Here is a 26,533-nt window from a genome sequence, read left to right as displayed (position 1 = left end):
TTATGTTTCCTATAGACTTCACCATGCAGTGTTCATTTACTTTGGAAGTACTTAGATAGTGTTGGGTGCTACAAAAATCCTGTAGTAGAGCCCAAGTACCAAAAATAAGGATAGGAATACGACAGGAAGGCAAGAAACATATAGGTCCATATTTGTTTTTATTGTTATTTTACTATACTAATTTGTATACCAACTCCAATCTAATTCTAAGACTCTTCAGAAAGAGAACAAACAATGACTGGATTAATCACATAAATAGTTTCCAAGAATATTATTTTTAAATGAAGTATAATATAGTTGTCATTTACATTCTGTAGAGCTTTATATCTTCAAAGCATTTACAGTAATCTGCTAATCTTCATAACCTCCCTGTCAAGTAGTTATATATTTTCATGATTTAACAGATAGAAAAATGGAGACAGATAAAAATTAGGAGATTTGCCCAACAGCAGTCAGCAAATAAGTGACTGAGCTGGGATCAGAATTCAGAATTGCTTAATTTCATGTGTAATTAACTAGTGCACCCTGCCTCTTCCTTTAGGAATAATTTTAGACTCTCTTGTGCCTGCCCTTTTCAAGGACACACAAGAAGTTAGGAGAGTGCAAGGAATCTTTCCTCATTTCTTCAGAGGGACTAGACACAGTTGCAGTCTCTACTCAATAACTCCAGAAGCACAAACCACCTCAAAGACAGAGCAGTATGGAGGGGTCATGACTAGGTCTCTACTTCTCTTCTGCCCTGGCATACAGAGCTGGCCAAGAACCATGAAGGCATGCTCAAGGATTCTGAAGTGGTTTCTCCAGTAACACCTCAGGCACAATCCCTCCCAGATCCCCCTCTAGAGCAGTATGGCTCTAGAACACTGTGGCACAGGTACCTCTTAGTGCCAACTGGCAGAAGACTGCACAGGGTTACAGAGGTCTTCTGGGTCTCGTCTTCTAGTTCATCAAAGGGTGTCATGTAATGTCTCAACTGAAAGCCTGTCACATTAATCACCAGAATCCTTCTGAAATATATGCGTGGATGGTATGTAAGGAGAGGGGTGTGTGTGTGGGTATACTGAAAATTATGCTCTTAAGGTCTGTGAGTTGGGACGGGTCACTGAAGTTGATAAAGTTCTTACAGGCAGAAGATGCTTGTAGAATCATAGAAGTGTAGGACTGGAAGGGACCTCAATAGGTCATCAAGTTTAGGTCCTCTGCACTCAAGGCAGGACTAAGTAATATGTGCATGTCTAGCTACATGTAAATTGAGTAATGTGTAATTCACAATGAATGCCTATTTGCAGTCTGAGGAAAATGCTAATCAAGAGATAACAATGTCTCCAAGAGAGAGTCTATACAGGTGAAACATGCAGAAGAGGTTACCCTATTTACTAGTGAAGACAATAGATGATTTGAACTATATCTGGGGCTGCAGAGGTACAGCCAGGTATCCTTTACCTAAGGAAGAAGCTGTCAGCTGGCTTGTCTTATGAATGGGGGAATCACAGCAGGTCTGAATGTTTAATGGTGGGAGAAAACCTTTGGGTAAGTTATCCTTTATGAAACAGGAGAATGTCTTGTTAAATTTAGGTTCTAGAATGTGTGTAATGATTTATATATATATATATATATATATATATATATATATATATATATATATATATATATATATATAATCATTTATTTCCAGGTTTCAGAGTGGTAGCTGTGTTAGTCTGTATCAGCAAAAAGAACGAGGAGTACTTGTGGCACCTTAGAGACTAACAAATTTATTTGAGCATAAGCTTTCACTTGGGTTTTAGCCCTTTGAGAGTGTTAGTTGAAAAGGGAGTTGTTGTTTTTCCAACGAAATGAGCTAAGAGCTCTTTCCCTTTATTAGATTGTCTTTAGTGATCTTGCCTAGAGAAAACAAACTTTTAGTGGGCACAAAAGAAAGAGTTTGTGAAAGTGTTTTTTCTTCAGAAAAAGGGTTTCATATGGTGACTGCAATTCTGTGTACAGAAAACACAACTCTGTAATTATGTGATTCTCTATAGCGGAAGCATTTGAAGTATAAGATATCTTTTTTCCTTCCAGGTGACTAATATATTCCTGTGATTTCTCACCCTCCCCTGCACATATTTGGGAGTTACCACTGACCAAACAGCTAAAGCCAGCTGTTTCATTTACACCTACTAGCAATACTGTTTTTTAAATCTGATTCTACCTGATTTCCAATCTTTAAGCAAAGACATAGAAATATGGTTCTTTTCCATAAAACTAATTCTATAAATCAACAATCGCGAAAAATCAGACATCACCATTAGCATTTAATGACTTTTCTGGAATTTTCTGCATGGGAGGGGAGTTGGACAATAACATCTCAAATATTTATTGCTCTTGTTGCTTTTATAAAGTATCAAAGTAGCATAGACAGACTGCTCCTTTACAGGGAAAAACTGTTTTTCGCAATGCAGCTTTCTCATCAGCTGAAATTTTTTGCCAGTTTTCAGATCCTCAACACATGTTTCATTGTTATATTGCTCTGATCTCTGATATGATGCAACATAAAAGGATATGGTGAAACAATCAAAAACAGTTTATAGTGTCTACTGTTAATTTATATATTCTGTATATAGGTATTTATTTTTTTTAATTACTGTGTATGAATTAGTGAAGGAGATATCAGCTAGAGGGAGGAAAAAAAATTACTTGTTGATTGTACAAAACTAGGCTTATGTTGTGATGCTTCCCTCTGCATCATGACCTTCTGAAAGAAACCAGAAACAGTGACATCCTTACAATCTTTCTGATAAGATTAAAATAGATAGCTGCTATTATTTCACAAGGGTTTTTTGACTGTGCAATTTCATAGGTGTTGCAAAGTTGTAGATCTTGTTCTCCTGCATCACATCATAAACTGATAAGATATGACTTGACACACTGCAAGTCAGCATACACATTCAGAATAAAAACTTATTTTGGTGTCCCCTTAGAGTGGACCCTTAGAGTTTGCATTTTCAGGGGTAAATAGCACAGATCCTCCTTGCTTCTTTCTCTTTCTTGCCCCGATCTGTTTTGCACTGAAACTGATGAAAATACTCCTGCTTTCTTCCATCAATACTGGATCAGGCCCTGTGTCCCTTCTACTGGGTTTGAAAAACTGTCAAAGGAAAACCTTTTAGAAGGATGGTTGCATTAAATCTGCTGATTGAGTACTGTTGCTTGAGGTTCAAAAAATTCCAAGGCAATTGAAACAGTCATTCATGTCAAGTTGTTAGGAAATGGCAGAGAAGACAGCAGTGTGGGTCCTTAGATCCCACTGGGTAGAAGCAAAGCACCACTGCATGGGAGGTACGAAAAAAGAAGAGAGAAAGTGACACAATGGCACAGTTACGAAGATACATTCTGGAGAACAAGAGAAGCAGAATTTATACACTTGGTCCGGGTCACAGCTTTGAAAAAGAACCATTCTGTTTTTTAATTTAATGTATTTATTATAAAATGCCATTTTTGCTTTGATCATTATCTTGCAATAAATCATCAAATGGTGGGGTGTTATAATTTGTTTAAAAATAAAAAAGAATGCTGATAATATCTAATGTTAAAAGTTGCACTATTTAATCTCTCTCATTCTTTCCCCATACCTCATCTATCTCTCTGTGCATTTCTAGGAAGTCCATAACAATAGTACCTAAATCTCATATCTAGATACTATAATTATTGTCCCATAAAAATGTACTCCATAATTTTAGGCTGTTTTCTAAATTAAACAAGTCCTGGATTTTGCCTTCTTGGAGAAATGTTGTTGGCACAACTATTGTTTATCCTGATGTCACTGAGTCACCAGGTCAATGCACTGGAAGTACTCCCTACGAAGCCAGTCAGGACTCTGGGGGATCATGCCTCCTCTCTCTGGGTACACTGTCTCCAGGGCAAGAAGCTTACACAGCTTCGACCTTCCTGGGTCTGACCTCAGAGCACTAATGCATCCCCTTCCACACCTCGTGCTTCCCGCAGAGAGTCCGCCCGGGTGGAACTCATGGGGAAGCCAGAAGGCCCTGCACACCAATGCCACAGTCAGCAGTGACTCTCAGACAGCTGGTAAAACAGAAGGTTTATTAGTCAACAGGAACACAGCGTAGGGCAGAACTTGTTAGCACAGAAATCAGTGACTTTCAGCCAAGTCCATCTTGGCGGGAGGGGAGCCCAGAGCCAGGGCTCTGGTCCTCCCCTTGAGCCCCAAGCCAGCCGACACTGGCTCGCTTCCAGCTGCCTGGCTCATGCCCTACCCATTGCTCCTCCTCCAGCCTTTGTCTCGCTTCCTGGGCCAGAGTCACCTGGTCGCATTCCTCTCCTGGGTCTCAGGCTACGAAGGGGCCTCCACAGCATCCATACAGGGAGCTCTGGAGCAGCCTCCACAAAAGGCACACACAGCATCCATGCAAAACAGCAGGACACACTTAACATAACAAGGGGAAATCCTCACTTTGTCACACCTGACTAAAGAGGTAACTGTTGCTATACTGCCACCCCCTAACCCAATCACCAATCTACTATCCTCTCTTCTTTTAAATCCCTCCTTAAAAGTTTTCTCTGCAATGTTGCCAACAAGCAGCAAGTTAATTGATTAAAAAACTAAAACTTACCAAGATGTATACATGCCCAGACTGAGTCATCATGTGAACTTTATATTATTGTCATCATTGTACTACCTACCTTATCCTTATATACTTTCAAAATATCCTTTTATTTGTCACTTTCTCATTGGATTACATCCAATCTTAGAGCAAATGGGGCAGGGTCCCCCCCCCCCCCTTTTATATGTCTCTCTAACACACGAGAATATTTTGTACTCTACAGAAAAATAAAGAATATTTAGGAGTTTTGACTACAAAACTAAAAAAACAGGAATTATATTTTGTTATCATATATAGTTTGGTGTTGAAAGAAGAGAACAAGATCACAAGGATATTGACTTGACAGTTTGCAGTGAATAGTGACCAAGTTCAAATCTGTTTGGAAATAATTCTTATGTTGAGACAGCTGAATTACATTAACTTGACAGTTTGTAAGGTGTCAGACACCTTACCTAACTTACATCCAAGTTCACAGAGCACATAGCCACCTGTGCTTTGAGTATGATCCTGTGACAAGGTGGGTGCATGAATTGGAACCATGCTGCCCTTTAATTTTCCTATATGGCAGTACAGCTGAAGAAAATCAGATATGGAGCTAAATTACCTACCATCACCTGGAGAAAAAAGTTTTAGGGGTCTGAGTGAACAATTTTTTAACTTAAATTTATTTATTGACACCAAAAATATGTGAGTGCAGTAGGAATTACTATTTAACATATATAGTTGCTTAGAGCTGAGCAAAATTTGGATTTCCAACCTGGTGTTTCAGTCTGATATTTCAACATTTGTTTTCTTTCCAAATTGGGATTAAAAGTTAAGATTTGGAAATTTTTCATCAATTGGAAATTCAAAAAAGTTTTCATCCAGACTTGTCAAAACATTCTGTGTTGATCGCAAATGTTGAAACGAAACATTTCCAAAATTAAAATGTTTCCCTGCTGTTTGTTGAACTGACCTAAACTGCTTTGCATCAGTTCAGTATTAAATTTAATTTCCCCATAGTAATGCATTATCTTATGGGAGTTGTAATTCAGGAGTCTTATGCTTCCATTCTCCCCTATAGGCTGATCTATAGGCTTCCTAGCCAGATTACATCTCCCTTTAATGAACCACACAGCTCAGTCAGAGGGAAATCTGCATTGCATTATGAGAAATATAATCCTCAAGGGAGCTTAGCCCATGGAGAGAGCAGTGGTTTGAACTATAAATTCCCTAAGGTAATGTGGCAAGAGTGAGAAATAAAGTCGAATGTTTTGTTGAACTTCCCCAGGGAACAAATCATTAGAATGATCTTCTTAATATCAGCTTTATTCCCACTTACTATTAATTATTATTATTTGAAATATAGTAACACCTTGGGATCCCAGCTCTGTGTGGGGTCCCATTGTGATAGGCACTGTACAAACACACTACAAAAAAGATTGCACCTTCCCCCAAAAGCTTAAAATCTAAGTAGAAAACCAGAGATAGGTGTATGTGGGAAACAAAAACTGCAAGGTAACAATGAGACAAAATAGGGTTAATATGATAACTAGTGGACACAGCACTGGGAAAAAAATGTTTTGGGGATGTGACTAACCTCTTTTAATATAATGTTTTTTTTTTTATTGTTGGCAGTAGAGAGTTTTATGGAGAGAGATAAAGGGAGTCAATGAGCTGGCATTATAGATCTTTACAGGAAACTCCTTTGATGCAGGAGTTTGTGGCAGGGGAAAAGGTGTAAAGGGTGTTTGTTCGAAAATGTAAGAAATGAGTGGTGAGAGCTGATGACATTGGCGGAGCATACATGGGTAATTAATGTCTCAATGGCATATTGATCATGATAGATATTTTGGGTATAGACCATGAAGGTGCCTTGGAAACAAAGGCTAGTTTTATGTTTAATGTGGTGGAAAAGGTGGAGACGGTGGTCAGAATGCAAAGAGAAAGGTAAGAAGCGTGAATGACTAAGCTGGAAAATGATCTTTGTGACAGAATTTTGAATGGGCATAAGTGGGATAAGATTATGTTTGTCAAGTCTAGAGAGGAGGAAACACACAGTTGTTCAGATGTGAGATTGTGAGGGTCTGAACAAGAGATTTATTTGATAGACAGTGAGGAAAGGATGGGTATATAGATGTGATACAGGAATAAACAGCAGGATTTAGACATGATCTGGAAGATCTCTGGAAAGGGCTGAGTCACAGATACACCCAAGTTGTGGGTCTGAGTGACAGAGAGTATGGTGGTGGTGTTCATGGTGACTGAGAATGGGAAGAGCTTGGCTGGAAAAGATTAAGAGTTTAGTTTGGTCATGTTGAACTTAAATTGACAGCTGAATATCTATGATGAGATGTCAGACTGAGATTTTAACTTGGTCAGAAAGAGATAGGTACAAAACAGAAAGGTCGACCCGTGAGTCATCAGCACAGAGATGACAGATGAGATTGTATTTGAGAATGAGATTGCCCAGAGACAAGCTAGAGGGAGAAAAGGGAAGGGTCAAGGATTGAGCTCCCACAGAAAACTACAGGGGGGATGAGAAATATTCTTCAAACAAAACATTGAAGGAGTGGTTAGAGAAGTTGGAGGAGAACCAGGAAAGGACAAATTCATGAAATCCAGGGGAGGATTAGATTTCAAAAAGACAAGTATGGTCAACTGTGTCAACGTCAGCCAGCAGATTATGATGGATGAGAATGGAGTACTGATTCTAATCTTTGGCTAGGAAGAGGTCCTTAGACACTCGTGAGAACAATTTTAATGAAGTGCAAGGGCCAGAAGCCAGACTGAAGGAATAGAGGAAATATTTGTAGTGAAGGAAATTACCCTAGTAATATTTCCACCAGAAATGCTCTGCTGTGTGAGATGAGTCATTTTCCATTATACAAGGCTATCATAATGTCACACAGACAGTACCCACTAGTGACCAGAATTATGGTACAAAATACATGCTGGGGTATTGTAGTGTATGCATATAGAAAAACTGGGTGGCTACTGCCTGTAGAATGGGCCTATTGGATGAAGTGTGAATTTCCACTACATCACAACCTCCTGCTTCATCTGGTTGCAGAAAAATCTGTGCTTTAACTGAAACCCTGGGGGAATTCTTTGTGCAACATAAAACCAAATAAAATGGACACAGACTTTCAGGCCTGATTGAGAATGTTTTTCTGTACCAAATTGGGATGTCCAGGAAGGAGAGTGCTTGAGGTAAATGGCCTCATGCTTGTCTTCCTCTTGTTATGGGAGAACATGAACCCAATGGGAGAGAAAAGTTCTTTAACTACTCTTCTGTGACAGCATGCAGTTTATTTAATATTACTTAAAAAAGGTATAAGAATATTAAGTTTACAAATTCAAGCACTCAAAAGTTAAGAAATGATATAAAGAACTTAATTTGGTCCCCTGCATTTGCATCATGCATTTTTCAAGTCTCTTTTCCAAAGCATAGATGTGCTGGAGTTCTGAATGAAGTGGTGATAAGACTTTTTTTTTTAATGTAGCCAAAACAATGTATTTTCTCCTTATCTCATTCTGAGAAATGACTGAAACATTTTAGCTCAAACTTTCCAAAAAATTGTGCCTGTGGCAGATACCCAACATTGGAGATTTCAGTCTGAGTGGTCAAAGTTTGGCAAAGTTATAAGCAACTGAAAGTAGGGTCTCAGAAAGTGTCTGCCCAACTTAACTATAGGTGTTGCTAACTGTGCCACCTATAATATCCCTGGTAGCGTGTTGCTTACCCAGTCCACATATGGGCAATGTGATTTGCTGGAAAATGATGCAACTGTGAAGGCTGATCCAAAATCTGCTAATGAATATGTAATCAGTTAATGGATATATAATCAGTCTTTTGACCACAGGTCTCTATTTCAGAATTCAGGTATATGTCCTTTGTGCTCATAAGGGATGCTATACTGTCTCCTTCACTATTCTGAAAAACTCTAGCAAAACAGTTCTGGGGGCGGGGGGAGGAATCTTAGCAGTTGCCATGATGGAGCAAGAGCAACCACCAGTTTTGGAATCCTTGACTTCTATGTTGGAGATTTAAATAAGATCAAACACCAACATCTTTCCACAGGCAGCATTGAATAACAGGGACTGGGCGATGATCTAGGATTCTACACCGAGGGGCAAATTGTAAAAACCTAAATAGGTAGCTCCTGTTAGTATTTTTGGCCTTTCTCAATGCACTCAGCAAGAGTCAGCTGGGTTGCAGAATCTTGCAGACACCTGACAGTATGCATGTGGTGCTATTGGCATTTGTGGCCTGTCTCCTGAAAGGATGCGCTTGCTCCAAAAATTTGCCCTTAAGTTCCCCTTCATTTGAGGCAGGCTGCTGCTCACACGATTTTGGCTGGTGGTGGTGGTGATGGTCATTGTTGTTGTTTTTGTATCTACACATTGCTACAATAGTGATTTATGTGGTTTTATATAGAAGTTAACAGCTAATCAACTGCCAAGGTATCATAGACATCCCCAAATCCAAATGCACCTGAATTTTTGGGGCATTCAGGTCTGGAATCCATACTCCTTGGTTGTAAAATTATTTAATCTCTTTCAGGATTGTTTTTATTTTTTTTAGGGGAGTAGATTTAGCACTTGGGAAGAACATGGCCACCAGTTAAAGTACAAGGATTTCACTGATGATACAGATTTGTTCTGAGGAATTCATTGGTGTTTGGATCAAGCCCCAACTTGTGGATTTATCAGAACCTTCAGTTCTATTTAGGTTTTTCTAGTCCTAATTTTGATAGTGACTATTTAACATTATTTTAAGTTTTTTATTGGTGATAGCTGTTTAGTAGCAGCGAATGAATGTACGTCTAATCCTTATGACCCAGACAGTAGCCTTTATTGTGAAGCTCTAATACATAGCTTCAGAAGTATCTGACATCTAGGATATAAGGGACAATGTTGTTAAATTCCTGTAAGTCATTGTGTAGATGGACCATGTCAGAATGAATTGAATGAATGAAACTGTGAAGATCTCCCTGGGGAGTTTAAGTATCGCAGTTTGGTGAATAAGAATCACTTTTGCCATGAAGCATTTGGGCTTGTCAAAAAAAAAAAAACCTGAAGAATTTAAATGGGACACCTCTGGAAAATAAATTATAATGTCAAGTATGTATTGATGGGTTATAGGGGGAATTATATAAGTGGCTGTTAATTGAATTTTTATTCAATCTTTATATGATGGTATATAATTTATACCATCTTTATATGATTTTAAGCATTCCTGCTGATTCTGTTTTGCTGACAAACTTTTTGCAAATATCTATCTGTGTGACTTTTGTTTTATGGTCCCAAACTCTACTCTGTTTTTTCATGTAGTGTAAATGTGGCAGTATTTTCTTTTAAGTATTTAGGTCTCAGTTTTATACTAGCTAAACAAAGGTCTGTGCATTTTAAGATTTTGAGATAATAAGCTGATTTTTTAAAATCGTCATTAATACATACAGTCATCACCAATAAAATATTTGCTATTGATTAATGTTACTATGATATTCCATCCTCATATTAATTTTGTTTATGTGAATGTTAGGGAATACTAGAGACTGTTATACAAGTGAGGATTCCTAACTTGCAAAATGCTTTAGCCATTAACCCAAAAAGCACCCTATCTTCTGGGGCTGGGAGTTATTGACATAAAGTCAGCTATGTCATATTTGTACCAACTAAGGATTCTCTCAGAGCAGGATAATCTCAGTTGCATCTTTAGGACAGCTTTAAGGTTGTTTAAGGCACAAAATGCCGTTAACTTAGGCTAAGATCTGGCCCCAAATGTTTATTTTTATAGAAATTTGGCACATAATATTCAGTAAGAGTATATCTTTATAAAATCCCTTGGAGAAGCTGAGATTCCAAACACTCTTTGCTAACAAGATACTGACAGCACCTAGCATATGTGGAAGTTATGTGATTATTAAAAGTAGCCATGCTTTTGCATGCTGCTTTACATTATACACATTTGAAAAGTATCTGGGATTCATTTGCCTGAGAAGTGCTGAAAGGGCAAAGTATTTTATCGTACCATAGATAGAATTTCAAAGGATATAAGTAATGACTAGAAAGCCACATAAAACAAAATGTCAGGAACAGGTCCATATCTCATTTATGTTTGTCTTCTTCGATAAAAAATGATAATAATTTTACTTGTATTTTGCTCTAAATTTAATTTTTGTTCACTTTTTTATTTTGACAGGGTTTACTGGTCAGTTTTGTGAAGTAAACATTGATGATTGCCTGTCACAACCTTGTGGAGTACTCAGCATTTGCAAAGATAAATTGGATGGCTATCTTTGTTTCTGTGCACCTGGTTTTATAGGTAGGTTCAGCCCTGACAGTAACTGAAAACTAATCATTAATATGGAAGAAAACTGATATACAGTAGTAAATGACTTCTCCTCGAAGCCGCACATCAAAGACTTGGCTGGAGTGCATGGCTTACCATCTGTTCTTGAGCAGAGACTAAGTAGTCCGAAACCACAGAAAATAAGGTAATTCAGGACTAGTAACATACAATTTAGCCATGTGAGTCTGATTAGGTGAACATAAGAATGGCCATACTGGGTCAGACCAAAGATCCATCCAGCCCAGTATCCTGTCTACCGACAGTGGCCAATGCCAGGTGCCCCAGAGGGAGTGAACTTAACAGGTAATGATCTAGTGATCTCTCTCCTGCCATCCATCTCCACCGTCTAACAAACAGAGGCTGGGGACACCATTCCTTACCCATCCTGGCTAATAGCCATTAATGGCCTTAACCTTCGTGAATTTATCCAGTTCTCTTTTAAACCCTGTTACAGTCCTAGCCTTCACGACCTCCTCAGGCAGGGAGGTTGACTGTGCACCGAGTGAAGAAGAACTTCCTTTTATTTGTTTTAAACCTGCTACCCATTAATTTCATTTGGTGGCCCCTAGTTCTGATATTATGGGAACAAGTAAATAACTTTTCCTTATTCACTTTCTCCATACCACCCATGATTTTATATACCTCTATCATATCCCTCCTTAGTCTCCTCTTTTCCAAGTGGAAAAGTCCTAACCTCTTTAATTTCTCTAATATGGGACCTGGTCCAGACCCCTAATCATTTTAGTTGCCCTTTTCTGAACCTTTTCTAATGCCAGTATATCTTTTTTGAGAAGTGGGGACCACATCTGTACACAGTATTCAAGATGTGGGCATACCATGGATTTATATAAGGGCAATGAGATATTCTCCGTCTTATTCTCTATCCCTTTTTTTAATGATTCCTAACATCCCGTTTGCTTGTTTGACTGCCGCTGCACACTGCGTGGACGTCTTCAGAAAACTATCCGCAATGAGTCCAAGATCTTTCTCCTGATTAGTTGTAGCTAAATTAGACCCCATCATATTGTATGTATAGTTGGAGTTATTTTTTTCAATGTGCAGAACTTTACTTTCATCCACATTAAATTTCATTTGCCATTTTGTCGCCCAATCACTTAGTTTTGTGAGATCTTTTTGAAGTTCTTCGCAGTCTGCTTTGGTCTTAACTATCTTGAGCAGTTTAGTTTTATTTGCAAACTTTGCCACCTCACTGTTTACCCCTTTCTCCAGATCATTTATGAATAAATTGAATGGGATTGGTCCTAGGACTGACCCTTGGGGAACACCACTAGTTACCCCTCTCCATTCTGAAAGGCGTAAAAAAAAGGTGAAAGCAGCCTCTGCTTACTCGCACACAAGCCTACCCAGTTGTAGAGTCTACAGACTGCAAGAGAGTATTCCACTGCAATAACTGGTGTTTAATACCAGTTTAGGTATTATGGATGGGATCCACGAAGGGACTTAGGTGTTGCAACTGTTAGGACCGTCACAGTGCCAAACTTTTTGGTGGCTAGAGAATTATGGAACAACACTGAAATCCACAAAGCCAAGATAGCTGCCCAGCTCCCTATACAATGAAAAGGGAGAGATACCTGTCTTAGAATGTGATCATTCTATATCTGACCTATCAGTCCGCATCCTCAAAGGCACCTGCCCAACACTTTAAAAGATGAGCCTGGGAGCTTAAATTGATAACTTTGCTAGACACTAAAAATCATGGACTGATTAGAGCCAGTGGATTTATGGCTTATAACAACAATCTATATAACCCAATAGCATTCCCCCACCTCTGCCTCCCCCCTCCCCAGTGACTTGAGGGGTGTTAATGGGCCACATCACCTTGAATTGTGCCTTGAAATATGTGATCAGTTCTTATGGACTGTTCTTAAAAATCTCTAGTGATGAGGATTGCAAACCATTCCTAGGTAGCCAGTCCCAATGCTTATGTACCTTTATAGCTAGAAAGTTTTTTCTTAATATTTAACCTAAATCTCCTTTGCTGCACGCTAAACTGATTTCTTTTTGTCTTACTCTCAGCAAACATGGAAAGAAATCATGTTACTTACCTCACTGTGACTGTGACTCTTCAAGATGTTCAGTATATGTGGATCCTGTGACCCAACCTCCTTCTCCACAGCTCAGAATCTTGGATCCAGATTCAGGGCAGTGAAGGAACTGAGTAGTAGCTGAGGTGGTTCCATTCTTTATGCTCTCAGGAGTGGGGGCAGCAAGGCAGGCAGGGCACATGTGCTGTCCTAGTGGATTAAGCTGTTAAAGAAACTTCTTTCCTATGAGTGGGGCACACGCGCACCAAGAGTGGAAGCCACGTGTGCAGAACATCTTGAAAAATCACAGCTGCTGTAGGTGACTAACTGTTCTTTTTCATAACTGATACATTGTTTATTTTTTGTTTGTTGTTTTTTTAAATTACTATTCTAGTACAGCAGTCAAACATCAAACCTCAGTATTACAGCTGGTTTGTTTATTATTTTCATAATATATAACAACATGAGAACAACCATGCTGGGTCAGACTAGTGGTCCATCTAGCCCAGTGTCTTCTGACCGTGGCTAATGCTAGATGCTTCACCAAGAATGAACAGAACAGGGCAATTATCAAACGATCCGTCCTCTGTTGTCCTGTTCAAGCATCTAGTAGTCAAAGGCTGAGGAACACCCAGAGCATGGAGTTGCATCCCTGACCACATTGGCTAATAGCCAATGGTGGACCTATTCTCCATGAACATGCCTAATACTTATTTTAACCTAGTTATAATTTTGGCCCTCACAATATCCCTTGGCAACAAGTTCCCCAGGATGACTGTATATTTTGTGGAGAAAAACTTCCTTTTCTTTGTTTTAAAACTGCTCCCTATTAATTTCATTGGGTGATGCCTTGCTAATGTGTTCTGTAAAGGGGTAAATAACACTTCCCTATTCACTTTTTCCACATCAATCATGATTTTATAGACCACTAACATATCCCCACATAGTCATCTCTTTTCCAAGATGAACAGTCCCAGTCTTTTTAATCTCTCCTCACATGGAAGCTGTTCCATGCCCCTAATCATTTTTGTTGCTCTCCTCTGTACCTTTTCCAATTCTAATATATATCTTTTTTTAAAATGGGGTTCATGCTATCTGGAGTGGCTCACAACTTTGAGTGCTTGCTTCAGGTTACATTGTCAGAAAATAAGGGCAGACACTCCAAACTAATGGTGTGTAATATAATTAGATTTCACCAAGTCAGTAAAAAAATGTTAACTCATGGATCACTATACCAGTCTTACCATGGAGACACAGACAGGCCCTTTAGACTCTCCAGCCTATCTTGCCACTCAGACAAACTGGACAAAATGAGAGTTATTAAGAGGTTAAAGCAGGTAAAATATGTGTACAGCTGAGTCAGTCTGTAATTCCAAATGGTAACAGAGATGTAGTACTCAGCCAGTTTCCCAAAAGTCTCTCAGGGTTACCCAGAATAACTCTGGGGATCTCCATCTTCTCATTGCCAGAACTGAGGAATGGGCGACAGGAGATGATGATTTGATGATTACCTGTTCTGTTCATTCCCTCTGGGGCACCTGGCATTGGCCACTGTCGGAAGACAGGATACTGGGCTAGATGGACCTTTGGTCTGACCCACTATGGCCATTCTTATGTTATTCTACCCTGTCAGAATACAAACAGTCCAGGCATAAAGGATCTTTCTTTGAATTCCATATTTACAGTATCTTCATACAGAAAACAAGCTGACAGTGTTTATCCATGTGGGCTTTTCCTTTGATGACAATGAGTGAGGAATACACTTGGCCTTTTGACCTCTGACCATCACGTAAAGGCTTCTTGCTTTGAAGTTAGTATTTTCTGTTAGTCTGTAAGTCCTTCATTAGCATTTCAAAAGATTTCTTTGATGGGTTATTTAATCACATGGGTATACACCATGTAAATGTTTGCCGTTACATTATAACAGGGACTGTGGCAAATGGTCAATGCTATTATGGTAGGTCCCGTACTTTTCCTTTGTGTGATGGGTCAGAGTGACACCCCTTGCCGCTATCCTTGAGCATTGACAGCTCTGCCAGTGCCCTGGTGGGGGACACAAGGGGTGTAGGGAAGGGACCTGGTCTGCCCCCTACTCTGGGTCTCAGTCCCTTCAGCTTTATGGGCTTCTTACCCTCTTTCCCCTTGGCGGGGAGAGTGGAGGGGTGTCTCTATCTTCTGTGCCAGGAGAGTCCTTCTGATCTCCTTGGGCAAGGTTTCCCTTCCTCTGTTACTCTGATCCTCTGGTCAATAACAGTACTCCCCCAAACTACAGTCAGCTCTCCATTCCCTTCTCCCCCATTCAGTGGGGGTGGGGTATGAGCTACATAATTGGCTACAGGTGCTCTAATTAACCTGTAGTAACCTTTCTTCAGTCCACAGAGAATAAGGGCCTGATCATCCTGGAGTTTATATACCTCCCCTCAATCACTCTTCTGCTGCATCACAGGACAGATAAGTGAAAATAATACAACTAACATTCCACTAATTTTCTTGAGGTTTAAACATCTGATATACACTTATACATTTAACAGTTTGATCTATCCTAACACATACATGATTTAGCTTGGGGTTTTGACCTGAGCTGGCACCTGGTTTGCCAGCATCACATGGAGTAACCAGAACTGCATGCAGTATTCAAGTTGTGGGCATACCGTGGATTTATACAGCAGCATTATGATATTTACTGTCTTATTATCTATCCCTTTCCTAATGGATCCTAATATTCTGTTAGCTTTTTGGACTGCTGTTGCTGCACATTGTGTGGGTACTGTCAGAGAAATATCCAGAATGACTCCAAGATCTTTCTTGAGTGGTAAGAGCTAATTTAGACTAGTCTACACAGCGCAAGTTACAGTGGTATAGCTGTGCCCCTACAGTACTGCTGCTGTAAGGTTCACAGTGTAGCAGTTCTTTGTCGACAGGAGAGCGCTCCCTGGCGACAAAATGAAACCACCCCCAATGAGTGGCGGTAGCTTTATCGGCGAGAGAGCATCTACTGCCTACAAAGGGCTGTCCACATCGGAACTTTTCATCGGTAAACCTTTTGTCGGTCAGGGATGTGTTTTTTTTATATCCCAATTGACAAAAGTTTTACCAATGAAAGTGCAGTGTACACATAGTATCAGACTCCATCATTTTGTATGTATAGTTGGGATTATGTTTTCCACAATGAATTACTTTGCATTTATCAACATTCAATTTCATCTGCAATGTTCTTGCCCAGTCACCAAGTTTTCTAAGACCCCTTTGTAACTCTTGGCAGTCTGCTTTGGACTTAACTATCTTGAGTAATTCTGTATCATCTGCAAATTTTGCCACATCATTGTTTATCTCTGTTTCCATATCATTTATGACTAAGTTGAACAGGACTGGTCCCACTACAGATCCCTGCTTATTTACTTCTCCCTACTCTGGAATCCGTGACTTCCAAAGACCTCCGTGACTTCAGCCAGTGCTGGTTAGGAGCTGCAGGGTCCCCTGCCGCTTGTGGAGGCAAGGAGCCATGGAGTACCTTGTGTGGTACCATGGGGCAATGGCAGGAGCCTCCCACAGCTCCAGGCCCCCACTGGCAGCAGGTGGACAACCCAGTGTGACAGATTTCTGTTAAATCTGCCTGAAGCGTCAGGTGATCAGTCTGAGGCCACAGGATCATTAAGGGAGGAGATAATGGAACACGCCAACGGTCTAAATTTTAAAGCTTTATTGATAAAATAATAAAATAACTGCGGAGAGTGGTGGAAATGCTTCCATATCACTCAAAGGAAGGAAGAAAGCGTTAGTGCCCCAAGCCCTAACCCACTTTCATACTCACATATGCCCAACCCAAAGCTGGCCAAGCTGGGTGTAATGTAAAAAGAAGAGGGAGGAAGGGTGGATGGGAGTGCTGTCCTGGGCCCAGGTCGTCCAAGGATTCGCTGTGATCTCCAAGTTGCTCCAGCTCTCAGGAGGGTTTTAAGTCCCAGGCTCCTTGTGGGGGTGCTTCGTTCGGGGACCTCTTCTCCTGGCGCCCTCTGTGCCAGTCCAAACCGGCTTTCCATGGTGTCTTCAGCTTTCTCAAAAAACCCCGACTCCAGGGATGCAAGGCTTGTCTCCCCTTCTTGCCGTCTCACTGGTGTTTTCAATCTCTGCAGTCTTAGACCTTGTTTTCTTTTTTGCTGGCCTCGCAAAAAGTGAAATTCCCTGCCAGCAATTGGAGACTCATTGGTAAAACATCTCTGTACATAACCTTGGTTATTAGATTTTGTTGTTTCTGGTTGCACTGGTGACTCAACAGTGACATATTTCTAATGAAGTGAATCCTTTGCTTATTTCCAGGTAATAACTGTGAAATTGAGGTGGATGAGTGTCTAAGTGACCCCTGTCACAATGGTGCCACTTGTGTTGATCATCTCAATGCCTTCAGCTGCCTATGTTGTGATGGATTTCAAGGTAACAAAGAATTTGTAGAACACTATGATTTTTGAAGGTTAATAGGGGTTGTTATTACACCATTTTTAGAAGTTAATACTCAGGTGATAAGTTTTACATATTCATTTTAGCTTCATCTGAATTTTTAAATATGTTTAATTCTGCATGAATACATCTTGAATACCATTACTGTGTTGTACCTTCTTAGCATCCTGTGAATGAGTGCTTACTTCTGGCTGGAAGCTTAGCTGTTATAAATGCACCAGCTGGGAGCAATGACATTTACCGTGCAATATACATTGTTTTCTTTCAATGTTTGAATTTTCTGGCAGGCTGGATGTAATTGGTTAATACTATACACTTTTGTTGGGACAGAAAGCTTTATTTTCAGTGCATACATGCAATTGATTTCAGCAGTAAAGTGGTGTACGGACTTAGACTGATTAATCAAGTATATTTATTAGTATCTGCTGTTATTCTGCTCTTTCAGTTCACATTAGGAATTTAAAATGCATACATTTTCTTGGTTCATTCTTCCTGAAATGACGCAGGTGTTTAGATTTTCTGAAATACCAGTGTAACAGACATTTCAAATATAGGGCAAAATCTTACTTTTTGATTGATAGTGGTTTGGAGGATTTTTGTTTTGTTTTCAAAACAAGTATAGTTTGTACTGTTATTTGTTAGAACAGTTTTAAACTTTCAAAGCTTTTCAAGTTGTCATTTTTCAGTTATTGTGTCTTATATTACAAGAAATGAATTTCTTTCAGAAATATTAGTCACACAATATCTGTTCCCCTTAGTTACTTACGGTGATGTGGTAGTTAAGTAGTTATGTTCTAGACGATGATATAACTTTTTTTTTTGTCTACATAACATTTCTTCTTTCATTTTGTGAGAGTTTACTTACTGCCTTATCAAGAACACAATGAAGATTTCCCTCCATGTCAAAGCAAATGCATTCTATTTCACTGCCATTTGCTTTCTATTTTTTTAATATATTGATATAAATTGGTAAGGAAATTGCCTGCCTTAAGTCATAAGAATCAATTCAGTGACAGTGAAGACTATGTGTTTAGGTCTTTATTGGAAAAATCAATAAATAACTCAAACAATAAAATATCAGAATATTGCTTTAGAGGCATAGACTCAAGGTATAATGTTTCTGACAGAAAATTCTCAATAGGTGAACTATTTTAAATACAACAGAATACATATTTATATTGAAATATGTTGATGCTATTTAATTTCCTCTTCCCCTACACTTTCCCATCCGTCTATAGGCACAACCTGTGAAATCAACATAAACGAATGTCACTCATCACCCTGTCTCCACAATGCAACCTGTGAAGACCTCATCAGTGGATATGAATGTATCTGTCTACCTGGCTTTGCTGGTGAGTGGCATCAATAAAGTATCTAGCTTTCTAGCCCATTGAGATATTATTGACTAATTTCCTGGTGCTTCTTTCTCATTTCTTTTTATCTACCCTAGCCTAATGTTTCATTTGCATTCCAACAAACTGGAACACTGACTTCATCTGTAAACTAAACAGTACAAGATAAATTAGGTCACATCTAAACAGGCCTTGAATGCTTCCACACCTAGGGAAGATTAGTCAGTGTTTAGTAATTCAGAAAGAAGTTGTTGTGGCTTGTGGTGAGGTGAAATAAATGGAGTGTGACACTAATATATGTGAAGTCCTTATTTGCCTGATTGAGACTTGCTTCTCATCACAAGTCATTTGAGATTTTTGAAGTATAAATTGAAGAACTATAAATTGACACCTGTTTGTCTTACTAATCTCAAAATCTTTTCAAAGGTGCAAGATGTGAAACAGATCTAGATGAGTGTGCCTCATTTCCCTGCAAGAATGGAGCCACCTGCATTGACCAACCTGGTAATTACTTCTGCCAATGTGTGGCTCCATTTAAAGGTAATGAATACTGAGGGAGAGGGGAAAGCAAACATAATTAACTTTAGAAAGCAGTTCTGTCACTTGTCTGAACTCATTTCACTCTTCTAACAGTGTTATTAGTCCTTCATTTTCTCAAACAGAACTTTTAAAGAGACCAGCCAATTATCCCTTAGGCTGCAACTAATGTGAAATAAACATTGTTTACTCATCTACTAAAATAATGTTGTTATTAATCAGAAGGGATACTATAAAATCACTTTACTAACAAAATAGGATTCTGTGCAGAGAGGAAATGAGGGGGAAATGGCAATTGAGTAGTTTTGGAAAACTTCAGTTGGTTTTCACTATTTGATTTTTTTTTCTCTAATTTGATTACCCATGTAATTTTCTAATTATTTTTGCACATTCAGAATGGCAATTTATAGTTATGTTGGTATCCACAAATCGTTTGATTATTTCTGTCGATAATTTTAAGGAAAATGTATTTAATGTTAAGACTGTAATGGGGTGATCTTTTTCAGAAGAATTGCTTGGTGTTTTTAATTTTAATTTCTCATTAATAAAAATTGTAATGGCAGATTGTACATTATTCTTGAACAAATCTAATTTAAATAATAACATCAATTAAAATATACTATCAATGATTTATAAATTAAATCGAAAGTTTCTTTCCTTCTACAGTTTAATGTAATGGCTCATGTTAAGGTCGCTAGAATAATCATTAAAAGACCATTTTCTTTTGTTAGTTAAGCTGGGTTTTTTTTCCCCCCTTTGGGGAAGATGACTGCAGTAAATTAATAATTCATAAGAAACAATCAAGCCTCAATGTTTGTTTTATTATTTTAGTTAATGGTCAAAACTCTGCATATAGGTTATCACTTTTTAGTTTTAATTTATGAATTCAATCTTAATTTATAATGCTACTTGTTTCAGTCTGATAAACTAATAGAGGCCGATGATCTGTGTCCACCATAATTTCAGAATTGGTTCTGATTAGAAGGATGAAGAGCTTTTCCAGCACAGCATGGGCAATCCAGGTGCTTGCTGGCAGTACACATCATTTCCGCACTGTGGATCACATTTTATATGGGTATACTGCTTAAATTATCCAAAATTGCAAAGGTTGATTTGAAAGTAAAACAACACATAAATAACCCAAATTTCCCATCTTGGAAAAGAGGAGACTGAGGAGGGATATGATAGAGGTATATAAAATCATGGGTGGTATGGAGAAAGTAAATAAGGAAAAGTTATTTACTTGTTCCCATAATATCAGAACTAGGGGCCACCAAATGAAATTAATGGGTAGCAGGTTTAAAACAAAAGAAAGTTCTTCACTCAGCGCACAATCAACCTGTGGAACTCCTTGCCTGAGGAGGTCATGAAGGCTAGGACTATAACAGGGTTTAAAATAGAACTGGATAAATTCATGGAGGTTAAGTCCATTAATGGCTATTAGCCAGGATGGGTAAGGAATGGTGTCCCTAGCCTACGTTTGTCAAAGGGTGAAGATGGATGGCAGGAGAGAGATCACTAGATCATTACCTGTTAGGTTCACTCCCTCCGGGGCACCTGGCATTGGTCACTGTCAGTAGACAGGATACTGGGCTGAATGGACCTTTGGTCTGACCCAGTATGGCCATTCTTATGTACTTATGTTCTTATTTTCAAATTTAGATTAATAAACTTAAATATATACAGTTTAGTTATTAGCATCTCTATAGTGATTTGTAACCCAATAGCAAGCAAAATTGGTCACTTTGGCAACACAAATCTGTCTGCTGGACACCTAGGCAGAGTGAATGTGTTCATGTACAAGCCTGGGAAACAAGCAGGGAGAACTGGAGGTCCTGGTGATGTCAAGGAACTATGACGTGATCGGAATAACAGAGACTTGGTGGGATGATGACTGGAGTACTGTCATGGATGGTTATAAACTGTTCAAGAAGGACAGGCAGGGCAGAAAAGGTGGAGGAGTAGCACTGTATGTAAGGGAGCAGTATGACTGCTCAGAGCTCCGATACGAAACTGCAGAAAAACCTGAGTGTCTCTGGATTAAGTTTAGAAGTGTGTGCAACAAGAGTGATGTAGTGGTGGGAGTCTGCTATAGACCACCGGACCAGGGGGATGAGGTAGATGAGGCTTTCTTCCGGCAGCTCGCGGAAGCTACTAGATCGCATGCCCTGATTCTCATGGGTGACTTTAATTTTCCTGATATCTGCTGGGAGAGCAATACAGCGGTGCATAGACAATCCAGGAAGTTTTTGGAAAGCGTAGGGGACAATTTCCTGGCGCAAGTGCTAGAGGAGCCAACTAGGGGGGGCGCTTTTCTTGACCTGCTGCTCACAAACCGGGTAGAATTAGTGGGGGAAGCAAAAGTGGATGGGAATCTGGGAGGCAGTGACCATGAGTTGGTTGAGTTCAGGATCCTGACGCAGGGAAGAAAGGTAAGCAGCAGGATACGGACCCTGGACTTCAGGAAAGCAGACTTCGACTCCCTCAGGGAACGGATGGCCAGGATCCCCTGGGGGACTAACTTGAAGGGGAAAGGAGTCCAGGAGAGCTGGCTGTATTTCAAGGAATCCCTGTTGAGGTTACAGGGACAAACCATCCCGATGAGTCGAAAGAATAGTAAATATGGCAGGCGACCAGCTTGGCTTAATGGTGAAATCCTAGCGGATCTTAAACATAAAAAAGAAGCTTACAAGAAGTGGAAGGTTGGACATATGACCAGGGAAGAGTATAAAAATATTGCTCGGGCATGTAGGAATGTTATCAGGAGGGCCAAATCGCACCTGGAGCTGCAGCTAGCCAGAGATGTCAAGAGTAACAAGAAGGGTTTCTTCAGGTATGTTGGCAACAAGAAGAAAGCCAAGGAATGTATGGGCCCCTTACTGAATGAGGGAGGCAACCTAGTGATAGAGGATGTGGAAAAAGCTAATGTACTCAATGCTTTTTTTGCCTCTGTCTTCACGAACAAGGTCAGCTCCCAGACTACTGCACTGGGCAGCACAGTATGGGGAAGAGATGGCCAGCCCTCTGTGGAGATAGAGGTGGTTAGGGACTATTTAGAAAAGCTGGACGTGCACAAGTCCATGGGGCCGGACGAGTTGCATCCGAGAGTGCTGAAGGAATTGGCGGCTGTGATTGCAGAGCCATTGGCCATTATCTTTGAAAACTCGTGGCGAACCGGGGAAGTCCCGGATGACTGGGAAAAGGCTAATGTAGTGCCAATCTTTAAAAAAGGGAAGAAGGAGGATCCTGGGAACTACAGGCCAGTCAGCCTCACTTCAGTCCCTGGAAAAATCATGGAGCAGGTCCTCAAAGAATCAATCCTGAAGCACTTGCATGAGAGGAAAGTGATCAGGAAGAGTCAGCATGGATTCACCAAGGGAAGGTCATGCCTGACTAATCTAATCACCTTTTATGATGAGATTACTGGTTCTGGGATGAAGGGAAAGCAGTGGATGTATTGTTTCTTGACTTTAGCAAAGCTTTTGACACAGTCTCCCACAGTATTCTTGTCAGCAAGTTAAGGAAGTATGGGCTGGATGAATGCACTACAAGGTGGGTAGAAAGCTGGCTAGATTGTCGGGCTCAACGGGTAGTGATCAATGGCTCCATGTCTAGTTGGCAGCCGGTATCAAGTGGAGTACCCCAAGGGTCGGTCCTGGGGCCGGTTTTGTTCAATATCTTCATAAATGATCTGGAGGATGGTGTGGATTGCACTCTCAGCAAATGTGCGGATGATACTAAACTGGGAGGAGTGGTAGATACGCTGGAGGGGAGGGATAGGATACAGAAGGACCTAGACAAATTGGAGGATTGGGCCAAAAGAAATCTGATGAGGTTCATAAGGATAAGTGCAGGGTCCTGCACTTAGGACAGAAGAACCCAATGCACAGCTACAGACTAGGGACCGAATGGCTAGGCAGCAGTTCTGCGGAAAAGGACCTAGGGGTGACAGTGGATGAGAAGCTGGATATGAGTCAGCAGTGTGCCCTCATTGCCAAGAAGGCCAATGGCATTTTGGGATGTATAAGTAGGGGCATAGCGAGCAGATCTAGGGATGTGATCGTTCCCCTCTATTCAACATTGGCGAGGCCTCATCTGGAGTACTGTGTCCAGTTTTGGGCCCCACACTTCAAGAAGGATGTGGATAAATTGGAGAGAGTCCAGCGAAGGGCAACAAAAATGATTAGGGGACTGGAACACATGAGTTATGAGGAGAGGCTGAGGGAGCTGGGCTTGTTTAGCCTGCAGAAGAGAAGAATGAGGGGGGATTTGATAGATACTTTCAACTACCTGAAAGGGGGTTCCAAAGAGGATGGCTCTACACTGTTCTCAATGGTAGCAGATGACAGAACGAGGAGTAATGGTCTCAAGTTGCAGTGGGGGAGGTTTAGATTGGATATTAGGAAAAACTTTTTCACTAAGAGGGTGGTGAAACACTGGAATGCGTTACCTAGGGAGGTGGTAGAATCTCCTTCCTTAGAGGTTTTTAAGGTCAGGCTTGACAAAGCCCTGGCTGGGATGATTTAACTGGGAATTGGTCCTGCTTTGAGCAGGGGGTTGGACTAGATGACCTTCTGGGGTCCCTTCCAACCCTGATATTCTATGATTCTATGATTCTATGTAAATACAGTCTGGTCCTGAAGCCTTTTCCCCTCCCCAGCTCATTACTTGCTGTTATGGGAGAGGTCATTCAGACACTGCTTACATATAGGTAATTCACCTTGCAAAAATATTTTTAAAGTAGAGAAACTAAATCAAAATAATTAGAGGAAACAATAGCAAGCTGAAATTTTTAATCTATTAAATATTTTTAAATTGACATGTGATTTCTTTTTTCCCCCTCTCAATTTCAATGCAAAACATATCTCAAGATTATGCTGTTATGAATGATGTCATTTGCCCAAGAGTGTTTGGAATAAATCCTTGTTGCATACTAATGGCTTGATCCTGCAAGCAAAGTATCTGACTTTAAAGATATGCACCAAGCACATTACACACAAACATATTATAATGTATTGGCTAGTTTATATGTGAACGGAACCACAGCCCTCCACTGGATGGAATGTAAAAACAAATTAAGTACATGATTATGTCACAGTCAAATGGCTGCAATGCAAATTGTATCTAGCCAAATGAAGCCACGTGCTTATTCATATCTGATTAATTTGGATAAGATTCCTATTTATCCAGGCTTTTCTCCTTAATGCTCTTCTGCCTATTGTCAGAGTTTCCCTGTGATATGAGCTTGTCCAGGAGAATTCCAAAGAAAAAAAGGTTTTGTTTCTCTTTCTCCCACTTATCCCTTGCTTTTCTTTCTAGTTTGAAAGCAGGCAAAGTGGAAAGAGTACATGTTTTGTCTCCACCTTTACCTTCCTTCTTTCCATTTTCCCTTCCTCTTGTATGTGTTTAAGCATATCTGCTTCTAGTTTCTTTATACCAGGAAATTTGTGAAATCCCAAATTAGTGTCTTTACATCCTCACGTATTTTTAATGTATTCTACATGTCTTAATTTAGAGAGTTTATAAAAACAGTAATAGGATTGTTTTTGAATCCTTTTGTCTTTAAAGCCAAGTGCCTTAATTAACATGGGCCTACTTCACCAATGTTTGACAGCCCCTTTGCACTAATAACTTCAGCATAAAAGGGCCCAGAAAGCAGTGGATTCATACCCAGGGGAATACTCCAAGATGGTCTCCCCATCTGATGCGGAACTGTGTTTTGGCTATTCCAGATACTGGAATGGTCTCTTGGGATCATTGGGACTAAACTGGCCACCTTTAACCCATTCTTGACCCTATGTGGAGCACAGCTCCACCACAGAGATGAATTGAGTAATATGTGTTCAATTGTGCAGACCGTAGAAGGAGAAAAAATGACTAACAGAGTGGGTGCAACCTTGATATTAACAACTTCCAGTTAATAGCAACATTTTGCTGGGAACCAATTCCATTCTACTGTCTTTGTTAATGTGATTCAGATATTGGCAATGGCATGCCATTTACTGAGAACTTTTCTGAAAGAAAGGACCCAGGCACAGGAAGGTTTTTGTGGCTGCAGCCAGGGAAGGAAACACTGAGGCATGGCTACCCTGGCTTCAGCCCCTCAAACTTGAGTACAACCAGTGTTTGATATGTCCCAATGCCTCCTTCCCAGGCTACAGCCCTGCAAACCTGCGTGCACTTAGGGACAGCTCAGTGGGTAACGGGCTGGAGTGCCTGTATCTCTGCCCAATGGGGAAGCCCTGACAGAATCTCAGCACTGTGGACTGGGAGATGAGGCTGTGGACAGGGCAGCAGCAGGGAGCGGGGGTTGCAGCCCAGATGCCAGTTATTTCTCTGGGGGCTCACAGAGCTGCATGGTACCTCTCCCCGCTGCTGCCCTGCCCCATAGCTTGCCCGCCCAGCCTGCAGGAAGTACTGTGCATCTCTCTGGGCCCACAGCATCTCCACTTCTCTGATGCTGCCCTGCCCCCTGGAAAGACCTGGCATCTAGTCTGCAGCCCCTCTCCCCACTGCTGCTAAACCCACAGGTAGGTTTGCAAGACTGTATCCAGGGAAGGCATGTCCCAGGGCTTCCTTCCCTGTCTATAGCCCAACAAACCTACCTTCCCCTTACTGGTGACTGCTGCATAATGGTAACTGTTTTGCTGACATCCGTGTGATTACCAATAAGCAAAATCTACTGTACATTTAAACCCTTTCCTGATGTGACCTAAAATGACTTAGCTATGACTAAAAATTTCACAACTGTAAAGTCTGATATCTCAGGCCCCTTCTATGGTTAGAAGCAAGGGCTGGAACCTTTGGGGGAAAATTACACTCCTCTTTCCAATAGTATAATGTCCTGGTTCTAGTCCATGATATTCTGGACTTCAAAATCATGACACTTTTGTCTAGAAAAGCTATTTACTGGCTCAGAACTAAATCATCCCATCTTTAGGCCATGGAATGAGTAATTTGAGATGCGGGGGTGGACTCTAAATTTGTGGGAGGAAGAAGGAAATATTTCTACTTCAGATTTTTCTTTTTCTTTTTTTTTTTTAAATGACTGCTTTGTAAACTTTTCAGGAATTAGGACTGTTAGAATGAGACCTGGGATTTAGTGGACAAGTTATAGGCATTTGATAAATTTCACAAGCATGTAGTAAATTTATATATTATATGATCTCCCATGTATCACCTGGATATCCACTCCACATACATAAC

The 26,533-nt window shown here is 40.2% G+C and overlaps 1 protein-coding gene across 1 annotated transcript in view; it reads left to right on the top strand.

Annotated features, from left to right (window-relative positions):
- EYS (eyes shut homolog) overlaps positions 1-26,533 on the top strand; it is a 1,492,075-nt gene that overhangs the window by 457,817 nt on the left and 1,007,725 nt on the right. The window contains exons 13-16 of the mRNA XM_084624916.1: positions 10,792-10,914; positions 17,301-17,414; positions 18,677-18,790; positions 19,217-19,330. Coding sequence (XP_084481042.1) covers positions 10,792-10,914; positions 17,301-17,414; positions 18,677-18,790; positions 19,217-19,330 — 465 coding nt within the window. The remainder of the gene's footprint in view (positions 1-10,791; positions 10,915-17,300; positions 17,415-18,676; positions 18,791-19,216; positions 19,331-26,533) is intronic.

Source organism: Lepidochelys olivacea (genome assembly GCF_965140295.1).
Source record: "Lepidochelys olivacea isolate rLepOli2 genome assembly, chromosome: 3".
Lineage (NCBI taxonomy): Eukaryota > Metazoa > Chordata > Testudines > Cheloniidae > Lepidochelys > Lepidochelys olivacea.
Note: the sequence above shows the minus strand (reverse complement) of the source record. Positions and strands in the feature narration are given on the sequence as shown.